We start from the raw sequence: 22972 nt of genomic DNA, 5'->3' as shown, positions 1-22972 counted from the left end.
AACAGTATTACAGATGGTAGATAGACACAGTTACAGCTATGTTTGAATCCAGGATGCCTTATGGCCTTCAAATAAAGTGAGCATATTGAAAGGAGACTTACAGAGAAAAAGGAGAGGGAAGGGGGGGGGGCCCACCAATATCCCAGGTCAACAGAGAAGGTACCTCGGGGTTCTGAGGAAGAGAGATGACTTTTCTACTGAGTTCCAACATTGCCATTGTCAGCTTTATAATCACTCTAGACCAGGCAGGAAAATCTCCTTTCCTATCTTCCTAATGGTAGAAATTGTAGGTTTTGACCAGGAGCCACTGGCCCAGTGTGCCTTACTTGTTCCAAGAAGAGGAATGTGTCTGACAACCTCCTTCATTTAGGTGACACTGCTTGTGCTGCCAACCACCCACCTGTCATCTCTGAACTTTGCACACTGCTCCCTATTAGATGTCCCTGCTTTCCCCCATGGCACACGTCCTGCTGTGCCTTTTTCTTTTAGAGAGAATATGTGCGTTTTCTTTCTGTTTCTAGCAGTTCATGCCTGATTCGGTTCCATCTCGGTAAACGGAAGTGCTTGTATAGAAAATTGGGGCGCTTGACTTAGTAGCACCACAGACACGGTAAACATTGGTTAGTGCTTGAAGCTTGTCTCACTTCTGAAATGTGCATATGCGAAGACCTGGGGAAACCAAGTGGATAAGTGGTTTTGGTATGCAACGTTTTCACCTGGAGTCTTGCCAACGAGATGTGGATAGCTGTGCAAGTGTGTGTGTGTGTGTGTGTGTGTGTGTGTGTGTGTGTGTTTGAAGGTTGCCCTTTTATCGATTGATAAATGTATACATTGCTACACATATACAATGAGTTTGATCTAATCCACTCCCCATTCCCTCGCCTCCAATTCTTTCCCTATCCCCAGGACCATTTTTGCCTCACTCTCACTCTTTTTGAAAACATTTTCTTAAGCCTTCTGAGTTCACTTGATGTCTCTGTATGTACATGGGCAAACGATCATACTGAGGTATGGAAACACAACCCTAAAGAGAACTGACTCTCCCCCACCTCCCCAGCAGCCATCAATTGCTTCATAAATGCTGAGGTTTTGGCTTGCTTGATCTTGTTCATGCCTTACACATGCAGACACAACCACTGTGAGCACTGTTGTTTCTGGCAAATGCCGTTTCACTGTAGATGTCCACTAATTTAGCTTTTACAATGCTTCTGCCCTCTCCCTCCCTCACCCCACCCACACACACAAGGATCCCTGAGCCTTGTGGAGAGAAGATGTAATACAGAGGTCCTATTTAAATCTGATCACTCCACAGTCTCTTATTTTCTGCATGTTGACCAGTTGTGAGTCTCCGGATTAACTGCTATGTATTGGGCAAAGAAGCTTCTTTGGGGAGGGGGTGAGATATGTACTAATCTATGGACGCAGGATGAGAATGTAGTGGTCAGTTTATTATGGTGCCCATATAGCCAAATAATAGTTTTAGGGACTATGATCTAGCTAGACATCATGAGTTCTTAGCTTAGCTATGAGGCATGGATTCCATCTTGTAAAGTAGGCTTTAAATTTAATTAGAAAGCACTTGGTTACTCCCATAACATCCATACCATTATTGTATAAATGTGCATATCCTGCCAGGTAGTCATAGCTGGGTAACACTGTTGATTTTTCTCCCTGCATGCATAGTACCTGCCAGCACCATGAAAGCTAGACAGTAGAGCTGAAGCTTTTAAGTCAACATTGGTGTGATTCCTCCATATCCTGTGACTCACATATATGGCATCTTCAACAATAGGGTCTTGACATTAAATTTCACAGATAACCAAAAGTAATAGCAATGCCCTGTAATGTTTACAGAAGTCTATGGCACCCCACTGACCTATGACTTGAAAAAAGGTAACCCCCACCTAGCACTGGGCTTTTTATTAGATAGCCTATGGTGTTTGGGGAAGGCAATGTCTCCCTGTTATAGGACACTGCCATTTAAACTCTTTTTTTTTTTTTTTAAATGTGTTCGTGTGTTTATTTTAGGAAGCTTCTAGAGTAAAAGATTTCCACATGGCATTTTCAAAGATGTTTAATGTTAGTTATCCTTCTCCAGACTCAATGCTCCACCTACTCCCCTAGCCCCACCCCATTTAACACTTCCTGTTCCATCACTCCTCTTTTGCCATGTGTACTACCTACATTCTGTCTCCTTTCTCTTGAAATACCTTCACAGGCCCCCTTACTAGTTTCCTGCCTATTGTGGGTATTCTAATTTAAACACACAGATCTACAGATTCAAAGCTGGCACCCACACACGAGAGAGAGCATTTAGCATTTGCCTTTTTAGGTTTGGGTTACCTCACTTAGAATGAGTCTTTTCAGCTCCATCCACTTACCTAAACATTTCATAATTTCATTTTTCTTTAACATAATTAAAAATTTATTACAGCCTATTGTGCAAATGGACCACACTTTTATTGTCTGTTCATCTGTTGATAGGCATCTAGCCTGTTTCCGTTTCCTGCTGATCGTGAAGAGATCAGCAGTGAATGTGGATGAGCAAGTAGCTCTACAGAGAATGTACAGTCCTTTGGGACGATGCCCCGGGAATGGTATGGCTGGATCATGTGGCACATCTGTGTCTAGCTTTTGAAGATGCTCCACACTGATTTTCAGAGTAGCTGTACCAGTTTGAGGTCCCATAAAGAGTGAATAAGAGTTCCTCTTTCCCTATATCCACATCAACATGTTCTCTCTCTCTCTCTCTCTCTCTCTCTCTCTCTCTCTCTCTCTCTGTCTGTCTCTTCTTTTTTTTACTCTTAGCCATTCTGTCTAGAGTAAGATGAAATATCAAAGCAGTTTTAATTTGTATATCCCCGTTGGCCAGGGATGTTTCCAAAAGAGATTTTTCAGCCATTTGTGTTTCTTCCTTTGAGAACTTTCTGTTCAGTTCTGTGCTTCAATTTTTAATTGGGTTGTTTTCTTGGTATTTAGTGTTGTAAAACTCTTTGTATATTCCAGACACTAGTCTTGTGTCACATGCATAGAAAGAAAACATATTTCCCTATTCTGTAGGCTGCCTCTTCCCTCGGAAGATGGCACCCTTTGATGTACAGACACATTTTAGATTCATGGGAACCTAATGGCCAATTGAACCTCTTAGTGTCTGCTCTACAGAGTCCAGTTAAGAAAGTCTGTTCTTGTCCCTTAGTTGAAGAATATCCTGCTCTTTCTCCTGCATCAGATTCAAAGTATCTGACTTCTTGTTTGCTTGTTTGTTTGAGACATGCTCTCCTTCAGACTCTGAAGCTCTTTGGCTCAGCTGGACTGACTGGCTCATGAACTTTCAGGACCTGTTGCCTCATCCCCAAGTCCCCAGTGCTGGGGTGACTGATTGATATGGCCATGCCAGGCTGATGTGGGGGTGCTGGTGATTCAAATGGGTCCTCTTGCTTTCACAGCAGTCACTGTTACCCACTGAGCTATCTTTCCAGACCTCAGCATTAATAGTTTTTATTCTCCCACTTTGTAGCTAACAATTTTGTGTGAGAAAAATACACAGCTGATATAAAGCTCCCCCAATTTCTGTCACTCAGTGTAAAAGTCATTGTTGACCATTGTTTGCATGTAGCTGGTACCAAGTAATCACACTGCATTGAGGCTCTTTGGGATGGATCCACCACCACTCTAAATGTCTCCAGAAGAATAGTCACCTTGTTTAGTCATTGTACATAGAGCCATGTCCAGCACTAGTGCAGTGCATCCATGTGCCTTCCCCATGCTCCTCAAAGAATGTAGTTTACAAAGCAGAGTATACAATATTAACAATGAGAACAATAAGAAAAAAAATATACTTTATATCAATATTTGTCTATATCTATAAGAAAGGATTTAGGCTATACTAATGCTACTAAGTATATTAAAAAGACATGGCTTCCCTCCCTTCCTCTGGAATTGAGTATTTAAAATATCCCTAGAAGAGCTTGACAGCAGTACCTTCAAAAGTCTATCATCTTCCATGCATTACACAGTGCCGTATGTGCTACAGGATGTTGCCAATGAAGCAAATGTTTAAAATAAGATTTTTTTTTCAAATAACAACAGAGGCTTTGTAAAAAGATATGTGCTGCCCATGAAAGTCATATCGTAAGCAGCTCATTGACATGTTATAGAAAGGGTTCCCAAGCTAAAGGCTGAGTAATGCCTGAATTTCCCAAGACGTGACACATTCCCAATATGCTGACATTTCCCATGAACACAAGTGAATGCCATATTTTTAAAACAACAATACTCTTCATCAGTTACTTCAGGTGACAGTAACATTTCTAACAAAGATGGAGAAAGCAATTGCTCTTCACGACACTTATGCTACAAAAACAGCATTTTAAAAATAGGAATGTTCCCTCATTTTGTAATTTTTTTGGTTGAAAACAACTTATGTATAAAAATCTTTTAATATCTGCATAATTAAAGTCTTAGAATGGCATTTTTAAAACTTAAAAAGAATCTGCCAATTGAATACTTTCAGTGGGTTGAGAATCTACTTCCTTAAAATGTTTCTAAGAACAGCAATTTATGGTTACTTGCAAGAACTAGTATTAGGATTAATACATACATATTCACTAGTTGAATTTTAATATTTTTATTGTTGGGAGATACATTTTCACCATGAGGATGGGACTAAATGATTGTTAAAATTTAGCAGTGGTGCGTTCTTCCATCTAGCCATACTTGTTTTGAAGAGTTCATCAAAAATGACATGGCTAGGCATGGGGTTATGGTCAGGATGTAAAGAAATAAATTACTACTACTACTACTACTACTACTACTACTACTAATAATAATAATAATAATAATAATAATAATAATAATAATAATAATAATAACAACAACTATATATTGAGCTTTAAATCAGACCTCTGAACACTAGAATTCAATGTATTTAAACCAAGACTTTTTTTAAAAATTGATGAGGCATTTTAAATAAAATTGTTCTTTCTTTTCCTTTCTTTCCTTTTCTTTTCTTTTCCAAGACAAAGTCTATCTGTGTAGCCTTGACTGTCCTGGACTCAGTTTGTAGACCAGGCTGGCCTCAAACTCACAGCGATCTGCTTGCTTCTGCCTCCCAAGTGCTGGGATTAAAGGCGTGTGCCACCATGCCCAGCCAAATTGTTCTTTCTAGACAGATAAAAAAATATTTGTTATGCCATCGATAAAAATAATTTCTATTTTCCCATTTGTTTTACAAAACACATTTTAACAGCAGAACATTAGTGAACACACAACTAAGATTATAACTATTACGGCTGAGAAGGGTTCCGAGTGTTTTCCGTAAGAGTGCATGGTCGGCATGGCACCTGGAGATGACTGCTGTAATCTCATCTCGCTTCGAGTCCCTGTGGTCCCTTCTCACCCACTCTCCCTGCTCTTCTGTTTGCAGACTCCTTCACGGTCTCCTACACTGGCTGGATCTCCACTCCCACCTCAACCTTGCGACTCTGCTCTCAGCTATTCTGTCACAGAGAACAACAAACTCTCATTTGTAGGTAACATCCTTCGGTGTGTCCGGTGGACCCCTCCTCTTATCTCCATGAAGCCTTCTCCTTGAATGCGTTCTGACTCTTGACAGGTGTTATAAAGAGAAAGTGGCACAGTTGCCTTGTGCCAACTCTAGATCAAGGTTTCAATAAGGCCTAGCAGTTTTCTGCTCCTGTACTTATGGAGTTGCTAAACTGACAGGTAAAATCCTCAGGTGTACTGCTAGTAAGTGATATATATGCACACACACACATACACACATACACACATACACATATATACACACACATACACCCACACACACACACATACATACACACGCATACATACACACACATATATATACATATATATACATACATATACACACATACACACACATACATACACACACATCTACATATTTATATATAAATGTGGGGAGGGAGAGGCCCCCAGGAGGAAGAGAGTGAAAGCTGAGTCATCGCCATGGAGCAACCAGACACACAACTGACTCCTTCCCAAGCCCCTTCAAAGCCCCATATAAGCTCAGCTGCATCTGAATAGTGTAAATCAAAACTCATCCAGCTGGACCCAGTGAGCCTCCAGGGTCTTGAGAAATAATAGATGTTCATTCTGGCATCTGAAACCACACTCGATAACAGACTCCTCGTGAATATACTCAGTGTTCTGGGAACCTATCCTGAGTATAAGGTAACTTTCCCTGAAGGGCATTTTATCCCATACTCCATGAGGTGACATGTGCTTAGTCCCTCACAAGCCACAGGACCAGTGGGGAGAGCAGCTGTTCTCCTTGCGCCCCATTGTCTTCTTGCACAGACCTCCGATCTCTTGAAGTCCATGCCATCTGGCTCCCGGGGCCTCTAAATCTTGTTGCTGCTATCTGTTAATTTCTTGGCGCTTCTTCTTTACTCACAGACACCCTAACTCCTGCCACACAGTCTGCTTCTGAGTTCTTCTTCATGTTCTGCGGTTTCGGCGATTGCATGGCAGCGCCGCCCTGTAGCCTTTCTCTGTCTCCTCGTCTTCAGCCACCACGCCCATTGCCATCCTGCCTTAAGGTTACAAACCAAGCCACTTGCGCAGCACAAATGTTAAGTGTGATGCTTACTGTTTACACACGCTGTTACTGCTCTGCAACTGTTTTTCAGTACATCATTTTTTGAGTAGGCATGGAATGTCAGTGAATGAAATGACACAGCCAGGCTAGACCAGCTCACTTCTCAATTATTATAAACCTTAGACAGGCAGTCGATGTGGTCCAGCGGTGGTGCTTCCGGCTTTAGGTCTCAATTCATACTGGGTTTGCCCCAAGGGCTTCACGCAGTCTTCTTCCTACTACCCCTGCCCTCCCTTTCCCTTACCCAGCATTAGTGGCGCTCCCTGTGCTCCTAAGATAACTTGTTAATATGCCTTCCCACCACCGATCACTGACCCATCTGTATCTGAGTCATCTTCCCTCCTGTGAGGAGGTTCATACTGGCTGCTCTTTCCTTGGGCCACCACCCCTCAGCAGTTCTTAGTCACAGTCCACCTTGCCTTTCCAGTTCTACACCTGCCATTACTCTACCGTTTTTTTTTTTTTTTTCTAAACCAGTGTATCATATGCTTCAATGCAAGGACGAACTTTAAGTCGTTGTCCCCCTCCTCATGTCATCCCTCTCCTCACTTCCAAGGTAAAACTCCTTTCATGTGTGTATGTAAAAATCACTTGTGAGGGCTGGAGAGATGGCTCAGAGGTCAAGAGCCCTGCCTGCCTGTTCTTCCCAAAGGTCTTGAGTTCAATTCCCAGGAACCACATGGTGGCTCACAACCATCTATAATGAGATCTGGTGCCGTCTTCTAGCCTGCAGGTGTTACATGCAAGCAAAACACTGTGTATTTAATAAATAACTAAATAAAATCTTTTTTTAAAAAATCACTTATGAAACCTTCATCAAAGTCTAAACTCGACTTCCCTTCCTATTATTAGTCACAAAAACTATTCTTGCTGAATCACCTACAGTCTTTATATTGCCAGACCTAAAGCGTGATGACTCTGTTGTCTGGCTTTCCTCCCACAACACTGCCATCTCACTACTCCCTTCAACGAGAAATCTTCTGCCAAGTCTGAATTCCTCCTTGACTTTCTCCCATCAAGAGAACCCTTCCTTTCTCCCTGTAGATACCCGTGTCTCCTTTTTCCTTTCCACAACCACCCAGGGACACTGGCAGCGCATCTCGCCCCAATGGCGGCAAGAGTCTTCTAGGCGTCACCTTCCCATCTCCTGTCTCCACGGCAGAGTATCTCTCATGTAATAAGGTTGTTTCTATTGCTCCACCAGCGATTGTATCTCAGTGTTTGTTTGCAGCTATAATTAAATACAAAGGGTTTCCTGACCTAGAAGATCCAGCTCGTGGGAATAGCAGGTTAACATATGTCCCCCTCTCTGTGCACTTCATAGGAAGAAAGAACAGTCTCTTTTCTTTTCTTTCTTTCTTTCTTTCTTTCTAACTTATTTACTTTCATCTCAATTACAGCCCCTCCCCCATCTCCTGCTGTTCCCACCCCCTCCCTCTTCTCCCCTTCCCCCCTCCCCTAGGCCTTAGAAAGGGGGACCCCCTCCTCTCCCACTGTCTGACCTCAGCCTATCAATTCTCATCTGGCTTGCCTGCATCCTTTTCCTCTGTGGCCTGGCAAGGCGGCCCCACCAGAGGGAAGGTACAATGAATGGGCATCAGAGTCCATATCAGAGGCAGCTCCTACTCCTCATATTATGGGACCCACAAAGAGACTGTGCTGCCCATCGACTACATCTGAGCAGGGGGTCTAGGTCCTCTGTTGGTGCATCAGTCTCTGCAGGACCCCTGGGCCCAGATTTGTTGGCTCGCATATCGTACAGGATAAGCACACTACAATCCACAGACTTAAAGAAGATAAGTAAGAAGGAGGACCCAAGGGAGGATGGTTAATTCTCATTCAGAAGGCCAATAGAATAGACACTGGAAGCAGCTGAAGACAAGGAACAGGAAGGGAGCCTATCATAGAGGTCCTCTGAAAGACTCCACCCAGTGGGGGATAGAAACAGATGCTGAGACTCACAGCCAAACTTTGGGGAATCTTATCGAAGACTTGGGAGCTCCACAAGGAGACCAACTGAGAACACTCTCTCTAGAGGAAGAAAACCACAGAAATAGTTCTAGCTTCTCTCGGCAACTCTTTTTATCCCTCACGACTCCCATCTTACCGTAAAGGGAAGGAGAGATTTATCTGTAAGATGGGAACTGAGGCAGCACACAAGGCTCCCAGATGATGTCTTAAATTCTCATAAAGGACTTACTTCTCAGTCATGGCTGCCCCCGGAAGTGGTGCGGGCTGAGGCTGCAGTTCATCTCTGCCTAGGTGAACAGAGGAGGCGAATTATTCCACACTGACGGCAGTGAACGGCGGACCAGGAAGACTACTTGGCTGTAGCTTTCCAACTGGCAGAATCAATGTGATTTCCATCTGCTCACTCCTGAGTTCCATCTCTCTCATTTGGCTATTTATTGGCACATACCAACACCCTAAACTCTGTAAGTTTTATTATGTCTGGGCTGGGCTTTTGTCTCTCTCTCCCAAGTTTACCAGATCTCCGTTACCCTGGCCTTACCCCACTTCCGCAAACAGCCGAGTTTCCTGATGTACTGTACGCAGACAGCTCAGCTCTGCCTGAAGCAGTCCTCCTCAGCTTCCTCACGTGGCCTTTCCCCTCTCACAGTCGCAATGCTTCCTGGGTACTGTTTTGGTCTCATTGTCTGCACCCTTCACAGTACTAAACTTGTATGTGCTGTCCATTTGTTTACTGTTCATCATTTAAATGGCCAAGAGGAGGAACTAGAACCTAGCTCACTAGTGTATCCCATAAGGTTTAAATCGCACACTAGAACGAATGGTTACACGGAACTAGCTCGCTGACACCGCCCACAGTAGGCTGGACCCTCAAACATCAATTAGTAATTAAGAAAATGCCTCACAGACATGGCCACGGGCTACTCAGACCAGGGCAATTCTTAAGTTGTGATTTCCTCTTCCCAGGTGACTCTAGGTTTGTGTCCTTGACAAAAGAAGCTAACCCTGACATCATTCATCTGCCTTCTCAAACGTCTGTCAAGAACTGCTCCTACTCTCTGCCTCTGTGGCCTTGACAGTGCCACATTTGCCTTCTGCAGTTTGAGAACCCTACCGCTCTGCTGACTTACACGTCTGGCCCTGATCTCCAACAGGATTAGCTTGTTATCGAACTTCTGAGAGATTTTTCTTCCTGTCTCTGTCAGCTCCCTGCCTGTGCCTATAGGAAATAAGGTCCCTTCAAACTCTTTACGTTCTGCTGTGGACTCTTTAATCTTTGGTAACCATTCTGGAACCTATGAGTGTGTGTGCACAGTGGGGGGGGGGTGGGGGGTGGTGTTGGGGAGTAGGAGGAAAAGAGAGAGATTTGTAGTGGGTAATTGGGATCTGAGTTACTGTATTAATTAAAATTGAAATTAAATAGCATATCACCAACAGCCAGCAATCAAGGGAAATCAAGACTATTTGACAAACTGCAGCTAATGAAACTGATCTAGCCGGTAAATTTATTGTTACCCAAGAAATTCTGATGCGTTGGAAAGAAACAAAGAAGCCTGCCTATACCTCAGACTTAGCATCATAGCCTGCTTACAATATCCCCTAAGATGGCCCTACCCTAATCACTGGAACCTGTGACTACGACGCCTTATAAAACAAAAGGAATTCTTGCAGATGTGTTTAATTAAGGCTCATGAAATGGGAAGATCACCCTAGATTGTCAGGGTAGATCCAATATGACCACAAGAGTCTTCAGAAGGGAAGAAGGCTGAAGCATGAGAGGTGTGGTCCCAGGAGAGGGCTTGAGTGAGGGGGCTGGAAAACACACACGGAATGCCAGGAGCCTCCAGAAGCTGAGATAGGGCCACACAGTCTCTCCTTAAGTCTCCCAGAGGAATAAAGCAGGGTCTGCCTTTTGAGATGACCCTGGGAAGATTCATTTTGGACATCTTCCTTCCCGATCTGTAAGATAATAAATCTCTGTCATTTAAAGCCATTAAATGTGGGGCCATTTGTTACAGCAGTCATGGGAAACCACCACAGAGGCAGTAAGCAAATTTTATATAGTCTTTAGTGCTACAAATGCGTGTAGCCCTTCAGGGTCATCATTACGGGAGTCAATTATCAGTGAACTGTAAGTAAAGAGACACGCTGGCTAATGAGGCCTTCTGGTTCAGGAGCCTGAGTGAACCGGTGTTTATTACAGAACTTCACAGGTACTGTGCCTTTCTTGATAAAGACCGGATGCCATTCAACTAGGAGATATCTGTAAAATGATCAGTGTGTACAATTAGTTTTACACATACATAGCCCTAAGAGCAACAAAAGCTCATTTTAAACTACTTCTCAATTTTGCTTTAAGCCAACCCAGGTTAGAAGGAATGGGATATTTTGAGACTTGGCAGAATTATTTTTAGTGAGTCCGTATGCACATGTGTGAGGGTGATTTTAAGTGGGAGAGCTAAATGCCTCTACCAGATCAAGCTCCATAGGACTAGTCTTCCTTATACTTAAATGACAGGTCATGGTGTTCCCCTGACTCCCAGCCATAAATCACAATTCTTTCTTTTTTTTCCCTTTTTCCATCTCTTCCCTTCCTTTCCCTTCCCCCTCCCCTCCCCCCCTTCTCCACCGGACAAGCCCTCCCTATGCATTGTAAGGTGGCTGGCAACTTGCTAGAAAGCCTGGTTAGTTTCAAACTTAAGCTCTTTCTGCCCCAGCCTTCTGAGTGTTGAAATCATGTCACCATGCTTGGGCCTCTTCAGAGTGTTTGCCGGGAGGAAATCGGGAAGTCAAGTAGGAGGTTGAGGCCGCTTGCTCAGAGAGAGAACATAAGCTGTGAAGGGTAAGAAATAAGATGCCAAGCAATGGCTCTGATATGGAGAGGTTTATTTGTAGAAGCATAGGAGAGCTGGAAAGTGGGTGGGGCATCCGAAGAGGAGCCGGACAGAGAGAACAAGAGAGAGACAGAGAAGCAAGAGGGCTAAGAGAAGAGCAAGAGATGAGACAAGGTGGGTTTGCCCTTTTTATATCCTGGGCAGGGGCACACCTAGTGGCAGGCAGGTGATGACGTCATAGGTTGCTAGCCAGGCTGGGGCAGGCATGCTAACATAAGTTCCTGAGATAAGAAGCAGTGGGTGGGATGGGGCTTGATTCTCTCCCCTCCCTCCCTCCCTCTCTGTCTTCCTCCCTCCCCCTGCACCCCCCCCCCTCCAGTCCTCCAGTAACATTCTCAACTATCAATTCTCCTGGTGTTCTCAGGCCATGTGCTTACTTACTCTGGCACAACTTTCTCATGACTACAAAATGCAACATAGAAAACGAGGTGAGAAAATTTGTACATTTTCTTGGTTATTTCAAGAACAAATGAGCCTACATCCTAAAGGAAAGTAGCGGTGTAAATAGCTACGTGTAAATAGTATAGCAATGCAGATTCTGTTATGCTTGTGAGTTTCAGACAAACAGGAGCACAACTATATCTCAAAGACTCAAAACCCTTGCTGAAGATACGGCTCTTGTGTAAAGGTGTCCTTTATCTAGTTGAGGCCACAGGAGGTACGAGGCAGTCCCCTGCACTGTAGCTACATATCAAAATGCTCATTCGAGTTAGAGTCAGACTTTACCTCTGCTCCCGTTTCCTACTGTGGATCCTAAGCTGGATGACTGAACCTGTGAGCATGCTCTGCTACTTGTAAAGCTGACATACTACCTTACACGTGGTATTATTTTATTATTTAAGATGGCTTTTGCCGCAGGCCAGAGAGATAGTTCAAAGCATAAAGACACTTGGTGCCAGGACTCATGGCTTTAGTTCCATTCCAGAAACCCACACGGTAGAGAGACACAACTCTAACTTAGAGTTGTCCTCAGACCTCCATAATACACCATAGGATGCCCGTACATACGTGTATGCACACAGGCACGACATAAGACAACAAATAAATGCACATGTGTACATGCACACAGGCACTGACATAGACAACAAATAAAGGCACATGTGTACATGCACACAGGCACTGACATAGACAACAAATAAATTCACAGATGTAAGAAAAAGGACACCATATTTAAAAAGACGTATTCAACTAATATTTCCAAAGATTGCCCACTGTTCTCTAACCTCACTGCCTTTTAGTTCTGCTCACATGCTTTTTCAAATACATATACATATATTTCAGTTTTTCACAAAGCCTTACTTTGTAGTGCACACTGCTACCATGTGTAAGCTTGGCCTGTTCTGAATCACTTGATGAGCTGTAGTGGCTCTTAAGCAGTAGCTGCAAACAGTGCTGTGTGACTTCTAAGCTAGCTGACGATTACATTTTCTTTCTTTTTACAATTTGTTATTTCCTCTTAGGAGGCATGCTACAACTTTTACGGCTCTCTACCTGAGATTTCATTTTTTACATTAAAAAAAAAAAATTCTTTAGGAACTTAATACAAGGAATTGCGACCATATTCATTACCTACCATCCAACTCCTCCCAGATCCACTCCACCTCTGCACTCACTAACTTTGTGTTCTTAAAAAAAAAAAAAAAAATTAAGTGTATTGGCCAATACTCTTGAGTAAGGGACCTACCCTGAAGTGTGTGTGGGCCCTTTAACAAAGGTTGCTTTAAAGAAAACTGACTCTGCCTTTCCTGGGAGCTTTCATGTGCCAATAGGTGCCTTCAGGTGGCAGTGGGGCTAATTGCCCATCTCCTGCATAGGCTGGGACTTTGTCTGGTTTGAGATTGTGGTCACATTCCTATGTGCATCTATCTCCGGCTTCTACAGTCTTTCTGCCCCTCTCCCTCCACGGTAACTGGGTCTTGAGGGGAGGAGTCTCATCGACTTCCTGTCTGGATTTCCTTCTTAGCTGTTTTCTTCTTGCAGTGAGATAACTACAAATTTAACAACATTGTCAAACCAGAACCTCTCTAGGATGCGGTGGCCTGGCGGTGCGTGCCTTTAATCCCAGTGTATGGGAAGCAGAGGAAGGCAGATCTCTGAGAGTTTGAGGCCAGTCTGGTCTACAGAGTGAGTTCCAAGACAACCAGGGTCACACTGAGAAACTCTGTCTCAAAAAAACCAAAACTAAAACAAACATCAAAAACAAAATCCTGAGAGTTGTCCGATGCTGCACTCAGGTTAATGCTCACCACCTTAGCTACCAAGGCCCTAAAGTGTTGGTGCCCTCTTGTCTCATGATATTCAGTCTTCTTCATCTTTGCTTGCCACAGGAACTTCCTTTAGATCCCTCAGATCCTTGTGCCTAGGCCTGTGCACTACAGCCTTCTGCCTAGACATAATGCCCCTTCCAGGGTTTCTCTGGTAGAGCTAAATATAGCCATCTATTAATGATTCTTCCATCTTACCCTACAGTAGTAGACACAGCACTGAATTTATAACTATTTGTCTCGATTTTCCTGTACATTCAAGGACCATGATTTTGTTGTGCTCACCCTTGTTGGAGGTTGGTCTGATGTATTTGGATGCTAATTACTGCTTGCTGTCTCTGTGCCCCACTTGTACCTTGCCTAAGAGCCTAATCTGTTTGACCAATAAAAGGCCATCACACCTGGGCAGGGAAAATGGGGATAGGCGTGGCTAAGGTTTCAGAGCTTGGGGGCGGGGGGGAGGAGAGGGAGAGAGAGAATGAGTGAATCTTGAGAGGAGAGGAGACCAGAGGAGAGGAGAAGAAGGATGTGCCCTGGGTTAGGTGGAGGAGAAGCACATGGCTGGTATGGATGGAGATTTGGCCCAGATGACAATTAGCAAGTATTTGGGATTATGGGTGAGAGGTAGCTTGATAGAAATTATTAGTAGAGGCATGGGATTGGGGCAGGTATGTACATACCACTATGGGAAATAGTTTAGGGGATTAATATCTGCCCTGCCCCAGGTTAACTAAGGCTATCTTAAAATATAACAGGTGGGTGTCTGTGTCTTGATTGACTGCTATCAGGTTAGAAAATCCTGCCATAGTAATAATTATAGGCCTAATAATAAACATTACTAGGCCATAATGGTAAATTAACCACAGCACATCCTGTACACTAATCCTCAACAGGACAAATATTCTCCATATAACTTAACCGATACTACTTATTTTTTACCTCACTAGTTTTAACCACATTATTGCATTTTTTCTGAAACTTTCCGTGAGTCTTTATTTCCAGTTTTATCAAGTTTAAATTCTTGTGCCTGGCTTTCTTCCGTCCTTCTCAACGTGTCTCTCACACTGAGTTTCAGGTCTTATTTTTCAACAGGTACTCTTTTAATGTCTGACCAGTGGGACATACATGGTGTGGGGCACGATGCATCCTTCTCTTGGAGTGAAATTACTCTACGGACCCCACCCCCCATCATTCCCCAAAGAAAATGTCTACCCTTCCTTTAAATACCTTCTTATGAAGTCATCTTTGGCTTCTATTCTGTCTGTTTTGCATTCCCAGACTGAGAAGATGTTTCGAACAGGAAGAGACTTTTAAAATAGACGAGCCTTACCCTTGCTTTGCATAACATATACCTACAGTTATATCTAGCCTGGGATTTGCTAGTCGTTAACTTGATGGGTTTTAGAATCACCATGGAAACAAACCCCTGGGCCTGTCTAGGAGAGTTTCTAGACCAGGTAAGCCAAGGTGGGAAGGCACACCCTAACTATGAGCAGCACTATTCCATGGCCCGGGGCCCTGGGCTGAGTAAAAAAACTCCTTCAGCTCCCACATCCATCGCTGTGCTTCCTAACAAGCTGCCTCAGCTCCTGCCAACATGCCTTCAGTGACAGTGTCTTCTTCAACTGTAAGCCAAGAAACCCCTTACCTCCTCTAAGTGGTTTTTGCCAGGTGGCTGATCACAGTGTCATTAACAATGAGCTTAGAAGGGATGCTCGCTCACTGGGTTAGCTGATTTGTAAGTCGTATGTCCTGTCTCTCAATGTTGTAGGTCTGCAGTTTTTTGAGATCTATAAATGTTAGTTTGAATTGACAGAATATGAAAGAGAAAATTTAGATTTCATGATGACTTAAGAAATTGTTAATATTTAATTAAATGGTATAGGGGACTCAAATAAGGTTAAAACATTTCAGTAGATTAACTGATTTCACTAATGAGGACTTTTTAAAAAGAAAGGGTTTAGGTAGAAAACTTCACCATGAAATCATTTATTTTATTGTTGTAAAGTACAGCTAACTCCTCCAGTGAGATCCCTCCAAATGATATTCAGAGCATCATGGGAAAGAGAAGGCAGTCAGTTCCCTACTCTTCTTGTAAAGACACCTTCTTTTTTTTCTTCTAGCCCCCTTTGGAAGGCCCCTCTCAGCATGTCTCCTTTAAGGGACTTTAATCATCTAACAGGTGATCACCTTATGTTGTTATGTTATGTTCTATCTTTCTCATAGACATTTTCCTTGAGGCCTTTCCTTTCAAATAAAAACCACTCATTGTCATGTCAATTTCCAAAAGAACTCGTTATCCAAATAAACGGGATACTTACTGACACATTTCATGGTCGGAATTTGTAAACCTCTACACTGGGCATTACAAACCCTACTTCACGTTGTAGCACGTGTACTCAAATCTCGACCAGTGCCCACCTTAAAGTGGGGGAAAGTGAACTGGCCTCTGGGAAAGCCAATTGATTTCTGGGAGGACCTCTTTCTACAAGCAGTACTCCTGGTTGTTGTTTGCGGTCAAGCAAACAATCGTTCTAGTCCATCACCTTGTTTGAAAGCAGGAGCCTCTCTAAGCACAGAGAGAACACAATGTAACACTCAACCCAGTAGAGGGTTCACTGTTTAAAACAGAATAATTCCAAGTGGTTGTTATAGCATAGTTACTCAATAGCTGTTTTTACAGTGAGGTACCGAGTTTTTTTTTTTGTTTTGTTTTTGTTTTTTTTTTTTTGAAATTTCTTATATTCTTATAAGGAAAATCTCATGACCATTCTTCTTCATTTTTTAGTGTAGATGGGTATTTTGTTGGGAAGTATTTCTGTGCACTATGTGAGTGTCTGGTACCCGTGGAGGCCAGAAGACAGCATCAGATACCCTGGGACTAGAGTTACAAATGGCGATTGGCCTCCACGGGGGAGCTAGGAAGGGAGAAACCGTCCTCTGCAACAGCAGCCTTAGCACCATTCTCGCTCTCTTTTAGGATAAAACCGGGGTGGGGGGGGGCAGAAAGACTTTTATTCCTATAGAAACCTTCATTAAGCATTTCCTCTGTTAGCTCTGTAGTTGGCATGAGGGGTGTGACAGTGAGTAGGGAAAGGCAGACATGACTATCGTTCAGGACCTATGTTTAACCGTGACAGCTACAAAACAAAACACATGCCATTCTAGTGATAAAAGGAAAAACAAAGTATGGAGGTGAGGATATAACCTAGGTGTGCAGAGTCTAGGTGAGATGCCTATGGAAAGGCTCACACAGATAACTTTTGAATTAGTGGTTCTCAACCTTGCTAATGTTTCGACAAACCCAAACAAAATTATTTTCATTTCGCTACTTCCTAACTGTAATTTTACTAATATTATGAATCATAACATACATATCCATGTTTTCTGATTGCCTTAGGCAGGCTCTATAAAAGAGGTGTTCAAGCCCCAAAAGGGTCACAACCCATAGGTTGAGAACACTGGTTTTTTTGTTTGTTTTTTTTAACAGAATTAATCCACTTTATTTTTCTTGTAAAAACCCTTATGTGGTAGCCACAGCTGGAACCTGGGTCCTCTGAACAGACACTCTGGTGTGGGTTTTCATAAGATGATCAGTGAATTCCTGATAAGGAGACTTGGTGAACACAGTTTCTTTCCAGAGGTCGGGTGTCAGGTAGCTGTAGGTCTTGGAAATGGCATCAAAAGTGGCCTTAGCAAAGTTGCCCAGGGTGGCAGGACAGCCCCTGGCTGATGTGTAGCAGTCATCAATACCGGCCATCATCAGTAGCTTCTTGGGCACAGGAGCTGAGACAATGCCAGTGCCTCTGGGGACAGGGATGAGCCGCACCAAAACAGAGCCACAGCGGCCTGTCACCTTGCATGGAACAGTGTGTGGCTTGCCAATCTTGTTCCCCCAAGTAGCCTCTCCGCACAGGGACGATGGAAAGCTTGGCCAAGATGTTGGCCCCTCGGATGGCAGTGGCTACCTCCTTGGAGCACTTAACACCAAGACCAACGTGACCATTGTAGTCCCCAATAGCGACAAAAGCCTTGAACCTGGCCCGCTGGCCAGCCCGTGTCTGCTTCTGCACTGGCATGATCTTGAGAACCTCATCCTTTAGGGATGCACCCAGGAAAAAGTCAATAATCTCTGGATTCCTTAATGGGCAGGGAGAACAGATAAATCTCCTCCAAGGACTTGATCTTCATATCCTTAACCAGGCGGCCCAGCTTGGTGACGGGGATCCACTCCTTGTCTTTGGCTTTCCCTCCACGAGCCGCGCGGCCTCGACCACAGCCTCCGCCTCGGCCACGGCCTCAGCCACGACAGTGGCTCCTAAGACCGCTGCCGAATCCTCCGCGGAAGCCGCCTCACCCTCCTAACCCTGGGCCCCCAAGTCCTCCAGGCCCTTCCGCTGCACCGGCGTCATCCGCCATTTGGTGTTTTCCCGAGGAAGAAGAAGCGAGAACACTGTCTTAAATAAAAATATTTGAAAGGAGAAAAAAGAGTTGTGTGTGAAAAGCATTCATGAGTCAGTGTGTGGCGTCACGTTCTTTAATCCCGTCATGTGAGAGGCCACAGGAGAACTGATGAGTGTGTGCAGTCACTTGGGCTACACAGCGAGCAGGCCAGCTAGGATCAGATGGCAAGATTCTATCTCGAAAACACAAAGAAAGAAACAAACAAATAAGTGTTACCTCATTCTTCAAACCAGCCACTTTCTAGGTTTAGTACCACAGTGTCACTGTAGTTACATGACAGCACACCAGAGTGCAACAGAAACACGATGACTGAACTGCCCTGTGATTTTAATCAGTAAAAGGTTGAAGGGATGGCTTGCGGACACAAGAAGAGCACAAATCAGGCTTAAACTAATGCCAGGTGGGAGGACAAAAAACCAGCTGCTTTTCTAATTTCAACTCATATATGCAAATGAGAACTAGAAGATACCCTGAAATTATTGTGATATGTAATTAGCATAGGAAGTAACAGAAAACTTAAAGCAGCTTGAAATTGAGAATTGAGAAGACATTTGTGAAAATTAAGGAAAGAGATCAAACAAGTGAAGCAATACAGAGGCCTAGTGTGGTCTTTTGGAAATATTTGATGAAAGAAAGAAAGAAAAGAGTGGAACGTGGCACATGGATGTTTGTAAGAGGGAATCTGGGGTCTTGCTAGGTGAACTGTGCCCCAGCCGTCACGCTGAAACTCTTAACACAGGTGAGAATGTGACCCAAGTTTAGAAAAGAGCTCCAGCCGGGCGTGGTGGTGCATGCCTTTAATTCCAGCACTCGGGAGGCAGACACCAGCGGATAGCTATGAGTTCGAGGCCAGGCCTGGTCTACAAAGCGAGTACAGGACAGCCAAGGCTACACAGAGGGAAAAGAAAGAAAGAAAGAAAGAAAGAAAGAAAGAAAGAAAGAAAGAAAGAAAGAAAGAAAGAAAGAAAGAAAGAAAGAAAGAAAAGAGCTCCTTGGACTCCTACTGAAGTAGGGAGGCCTTCCCAATCTACATGGCCAGTATCCTTATTTAAAAAAAAAAAAGGACAAATGAACACATAAGTACATAGAGAGGATATGTGAAAGCTGGAGTCTTGGTGCCACAACCCAAAGAATTACCGGAAATTTAGAGGTACCCTCAGGAGGTGCATGGCCTGCCCTGACTTGTCTTCTGGCCTCCAGAAGTTCAACAATTTTCTTGTTCGACTCCTGTTTGTGGGGATTATTACAAGAGCCCTAGGGGACTTTTTGCAAGTAAACAGAGTATTTTTCTTTCAAGAATGAATCGCTTAACTTCTCCATCAGTCTATGCTTGACCTGTTGTAAATTGATCACAACTGTCTTTAATTTTGTTGCGTTTTTATTCAGAAAAATCACATAAAATCTCAGTACCTAATATATCAAGAGACTTCTTCTGATCTGTGTGTGTAAGTATCAGAGACTGGTCTGTGACTCACAGACGGAAAACCAAACAGCCCCTTCTGAGAGTAGGAGCTGCGAGAGGAGAGAGCCCTGGGCTCCAGCTGTCTTCTTCCTACAGATCGCCATAGCCCTGCGATGGAGTCCTTGTCCTAATCAACCACACAGGGGTCAGGACTCCTGCAGGTCTCCCCCCAGCCTCTTCTTGGTGCAGAGAGCCTAGCCCGGACCCGAGCCTCCCGCGCATGCCCGGTGGCGAGGGTGCCAGCGATGGGAGCACCTCCGTCCGGGTCCCCGGGCGGCTCATCTTCCACAGGGTTAACCCGGCCCAGAGCTGGACTTTAATTTTCTAACCCGAGCGCGTCTTTCCTCTCCCGCCCAGCGGGAGAGCGGAGGACACACCCCGGAGGGTGCGGCCCGACGGCTGCCGGATTAAAGGGCTTTAGGTTCGCGCTCGCCGAGGAAATGCCGTGACCTTGCGGCCGCTGCTCGCTTCACTGGCTTTTCCTCAAGCCGGGCAGGACAGCTTGATGTGCCCCGGGGACAAGCCAGCGGGCATCCCGGTCCCTGGGCTCCGCCGCCCCGCACGTGCTCGCCTAGGGCGTCCCCCTGCGTTGCCCTCTACGCTCCTGGCTGAGGTTCCTTCCTAGTGGGCTCTGTCCCTGCAGCTAGGCGACTAGAGCCCGGCCTCCGCCCCTCTGGCGACAGCCATCAAGCTGCTCCTCCGTGTGGGTCCGCCGATCCCCCGCCCCCCCAACCCCAACCCCTACCCCAACCCCCCAAAGCAGGCTCAGCCTCGCCGGCGGTGAGCAGAAGGCAATGCTGGCCGCACTGAGCATGCTCGGCGGGGAGGGCGGGGCGCTCGGCCGCGCGTCGGGAGGGCGCTTCTCAGGACGGCTCGGCGCCTCCGCGCCCTCCCGCCCGCACGCTCGCTAGCTCGCTAGCAGCCGCGCCCGCCGCAGGCTGCGCCCAGCCGCCCCGCCCCGCCCCGCCCCCCGCCGCTCGTCCCCGCCGCGGCCGCGCCGCCCGCAGCCGCAGCCGCTGCTCCTCCCCGGCGGCCGCCCCCCGCGGGTCCCTCCCTGGCTGCGGGAGACGCGGAGGTAGAGGGAGGACGCCACCGCTCCGCCCCGCACCCGAACCCTTACGCCTCGCCCTGCCGGTCCCTCTCTCGGTGGGAGGAACATGGGTAAGTCTTCCCCGCCGTTACCGCCTGACATTTTTTCCCCCCTTCTTCGGCGTGCTGCAGGGTGGCAATGCATTTCTTGTGCAAAGTTGCCGGCTTGCCCCGGGGCCGCGGGATGCCGGGCGGCGGCCCTCCCCGGGGGACCGCGGGCGCACGCGGGGAGCCCGGCCGGCGGGGTCGCGCACGGGGTGGGGTCGACGGCCGGTTCCGCGCCTCGTTTCCCCTCCTCCACGCTTCCTGCCGGCGCCGGGCCGCGCGGGGCGGCCCCGGGGGCTGGGAGGCCGCGGTGCTGCAGGCTCGGTCCCACCGCGAGCCCGACCACTTGGCGGAACTTCCTCCCCAGCCTGCCGGGCGCCGGCGCGGGCACAGCCGGCAAGTAGTTTGGGAGGGCGATCGCCCGGCGGACGCGAGAGCGGACAGCCTTTCCAAGGTGGAGGCGATGACTCGCCCGCGGCCGTGGGCACCAGGAGGCTGGCGGGAGCCGCTAGCTGTTGAATTGGTGTTGGGTGGACTACGGCGAGCACTGTTCCCGGTCCTCCAGCGGTTTTCTGGATTTCCCTGGTCTGGCTACTGTAACTGGAAACTGCTCCCTGTAACACATTGTTACAGAATTGGCATGCTGGTTATTCTGCCCCAGCTCCCCTCGCCTAAACCTGCATAATCTGATTCTTGTTCCATTGTATTTATAATTAATCCCAAGAAAATGGATATCTCAAAGCTAATGTTTTGTAAAACTGTTTATATTTGAACCTGGAAATTTCTTCAGATGCTGCTTACCTGTTCATAATTGCAAAAGCACCGGATACATTTTCTCCGGTAATTAAGAGCGAAAAGTTTCCTCTGATAGTAACAACTTAGATCATCTTCCAGTACTCGTTGCCCAGTTTGCTTCCACTCCAGTCTTTCGTAATTTCCCCCCTTTTAAAATTGGCTTCCTCTGCGTCCCTCCACCAGGACTTTCCCCACTCCTATGCCAGTTATTTATGAGTGTGGTCTTTTCACCTGTGTCAATACCGTGCTCAACGCTTAGAGTAAGACCACGGCAGGCAATTCAGAACCCTCAAGGAAGAATCTGAACCCAGAAATGATGCGATAGAATTTCCCGGAAGAGCAAATGCTCCCAGCTTTGAGTCAGACCTTTGCCTATTTAGTAGGAAGAAGACAGTTGGAGGAAGAGAAGGAGGAGGAGGAGAAGGTTTGAATGAAAAAAATTATAACCCTGAATTTTATTTTTACTTTGTTTTCCTTCTAATAGAATACTACTGACACTTGGAACAAATTTCTTTAAAAAGAGGGTATCTGTAAGCCCCTTTCTCTATTCATTTTTAATGAATGATAACCCAGATTACAGATTAAAATCTTCGTGTTCAAAGGATTTAAGTTACAATACAGGTTTGGTGTAGAAACAAGTCTCATTTGTTTTTCAAGGTGAAATTTAGCAAAAACTGAAATTTTAACTAAACACTAAAAATGTTGAATCAGTATTTTTTTTTTCTGTGGGAGAATATCCAGTCTGTTGCAAACTAGGGAATAAAAAGACCCAAACAGATTAAATCACTTAATAATCTTGCAAATTTTGAATGCTGTTGCTTGATTAAAATTTTAAAAACTGAGAAGCCAAACAGAAACCCATTTTTTTTTTTTTTTTTTTTGGTTTTTCGAGACAGGGTTTCTCTGTGTAGCCCTGGCTGTCCTGGACTCACTTTGTAGACCAGGCTGGCCTCGAACTCACAGCGATCCGCCTGCCTCTGCCTCCCGAGTGCTGGGATTAAAGGTGTGCGCCACCACGCCCGGCTCAGAAACCCATTTTATTTTGAAGCTTCTCAGAAACTCTTTGGCTCCCTCCTCTTATCTTAGCACTTGGGGTACCTTGTTAGAAGTTTGGGTTTTTTTGCAGGTGGGCGCCAGGAGGGGTGGGGGTGGGGGGCGAGGTTCCAAGACAGGGTTTCTCTGTGTTATCTTGGCTGTCCTGGACTCTCTTTGTAGACCAGGCTGGCCCCTGCCTCCCGAGTGCTGGGATTAAAGGTGTGCGCCACCAAGCCCGGCAAAGTTTGCTGTTCTGTTTTGTTGTTGTTTGCACATATATAATCTCTAATGGAGTTATTTGTATGTTTAG

At 45.5% G+C, this 22972-nt stretch overlaps 1 protein-coding gene across 4 annotated transcripts in view; it reads left to right on the top strand.

The window, feature by feature from the left end:
• The first annotated feature begins 20694 nt into the window (after window positions 1–20694).
• The window catches only part of Rap1gds1 (Rap1 GTPase-GDP dissociation stimulator 1), a 138423-nt gene continuing 136145 nt past the window's right edge, over window positions 20695–22972 (top strand). For all 4 annotated transcript variants that reach the window (XM_051165984.1, XM_051165983.1, XM_051165982.1 and 1 more), the window contains exon 1: window positions 20695–20859. In XM_051165984.1, coding sequence (XP_051021941.1) covers window positions 20856–20859 — 4 coding nt within the window. In that variant the 5' untranslated portion in view covers window positions 20695–20855. The remainder of the gene's footprint in view (window positions 20860–22972) is intronic.

The sequence above is a fragment of the Acomys russatus genome, chromosome 23 (assembly GCF_903995435.1).
Source record: "Acomys russatus chromosome 23, mAcoRus1.1, whole genome shotgun sequence".
NCBI classification, from domain to species: domain Eukaryota; kingdom Metazoa; phylum Chordata; class Mammalia; order Rodentia; family Muridae; genus Acomys; species Acomys russatus.
The sequence above is the reverse complement of the archived record's forward strand: the minus strand, read 5'-3'. Positions and strand labels throughout refer to the sequence as shown.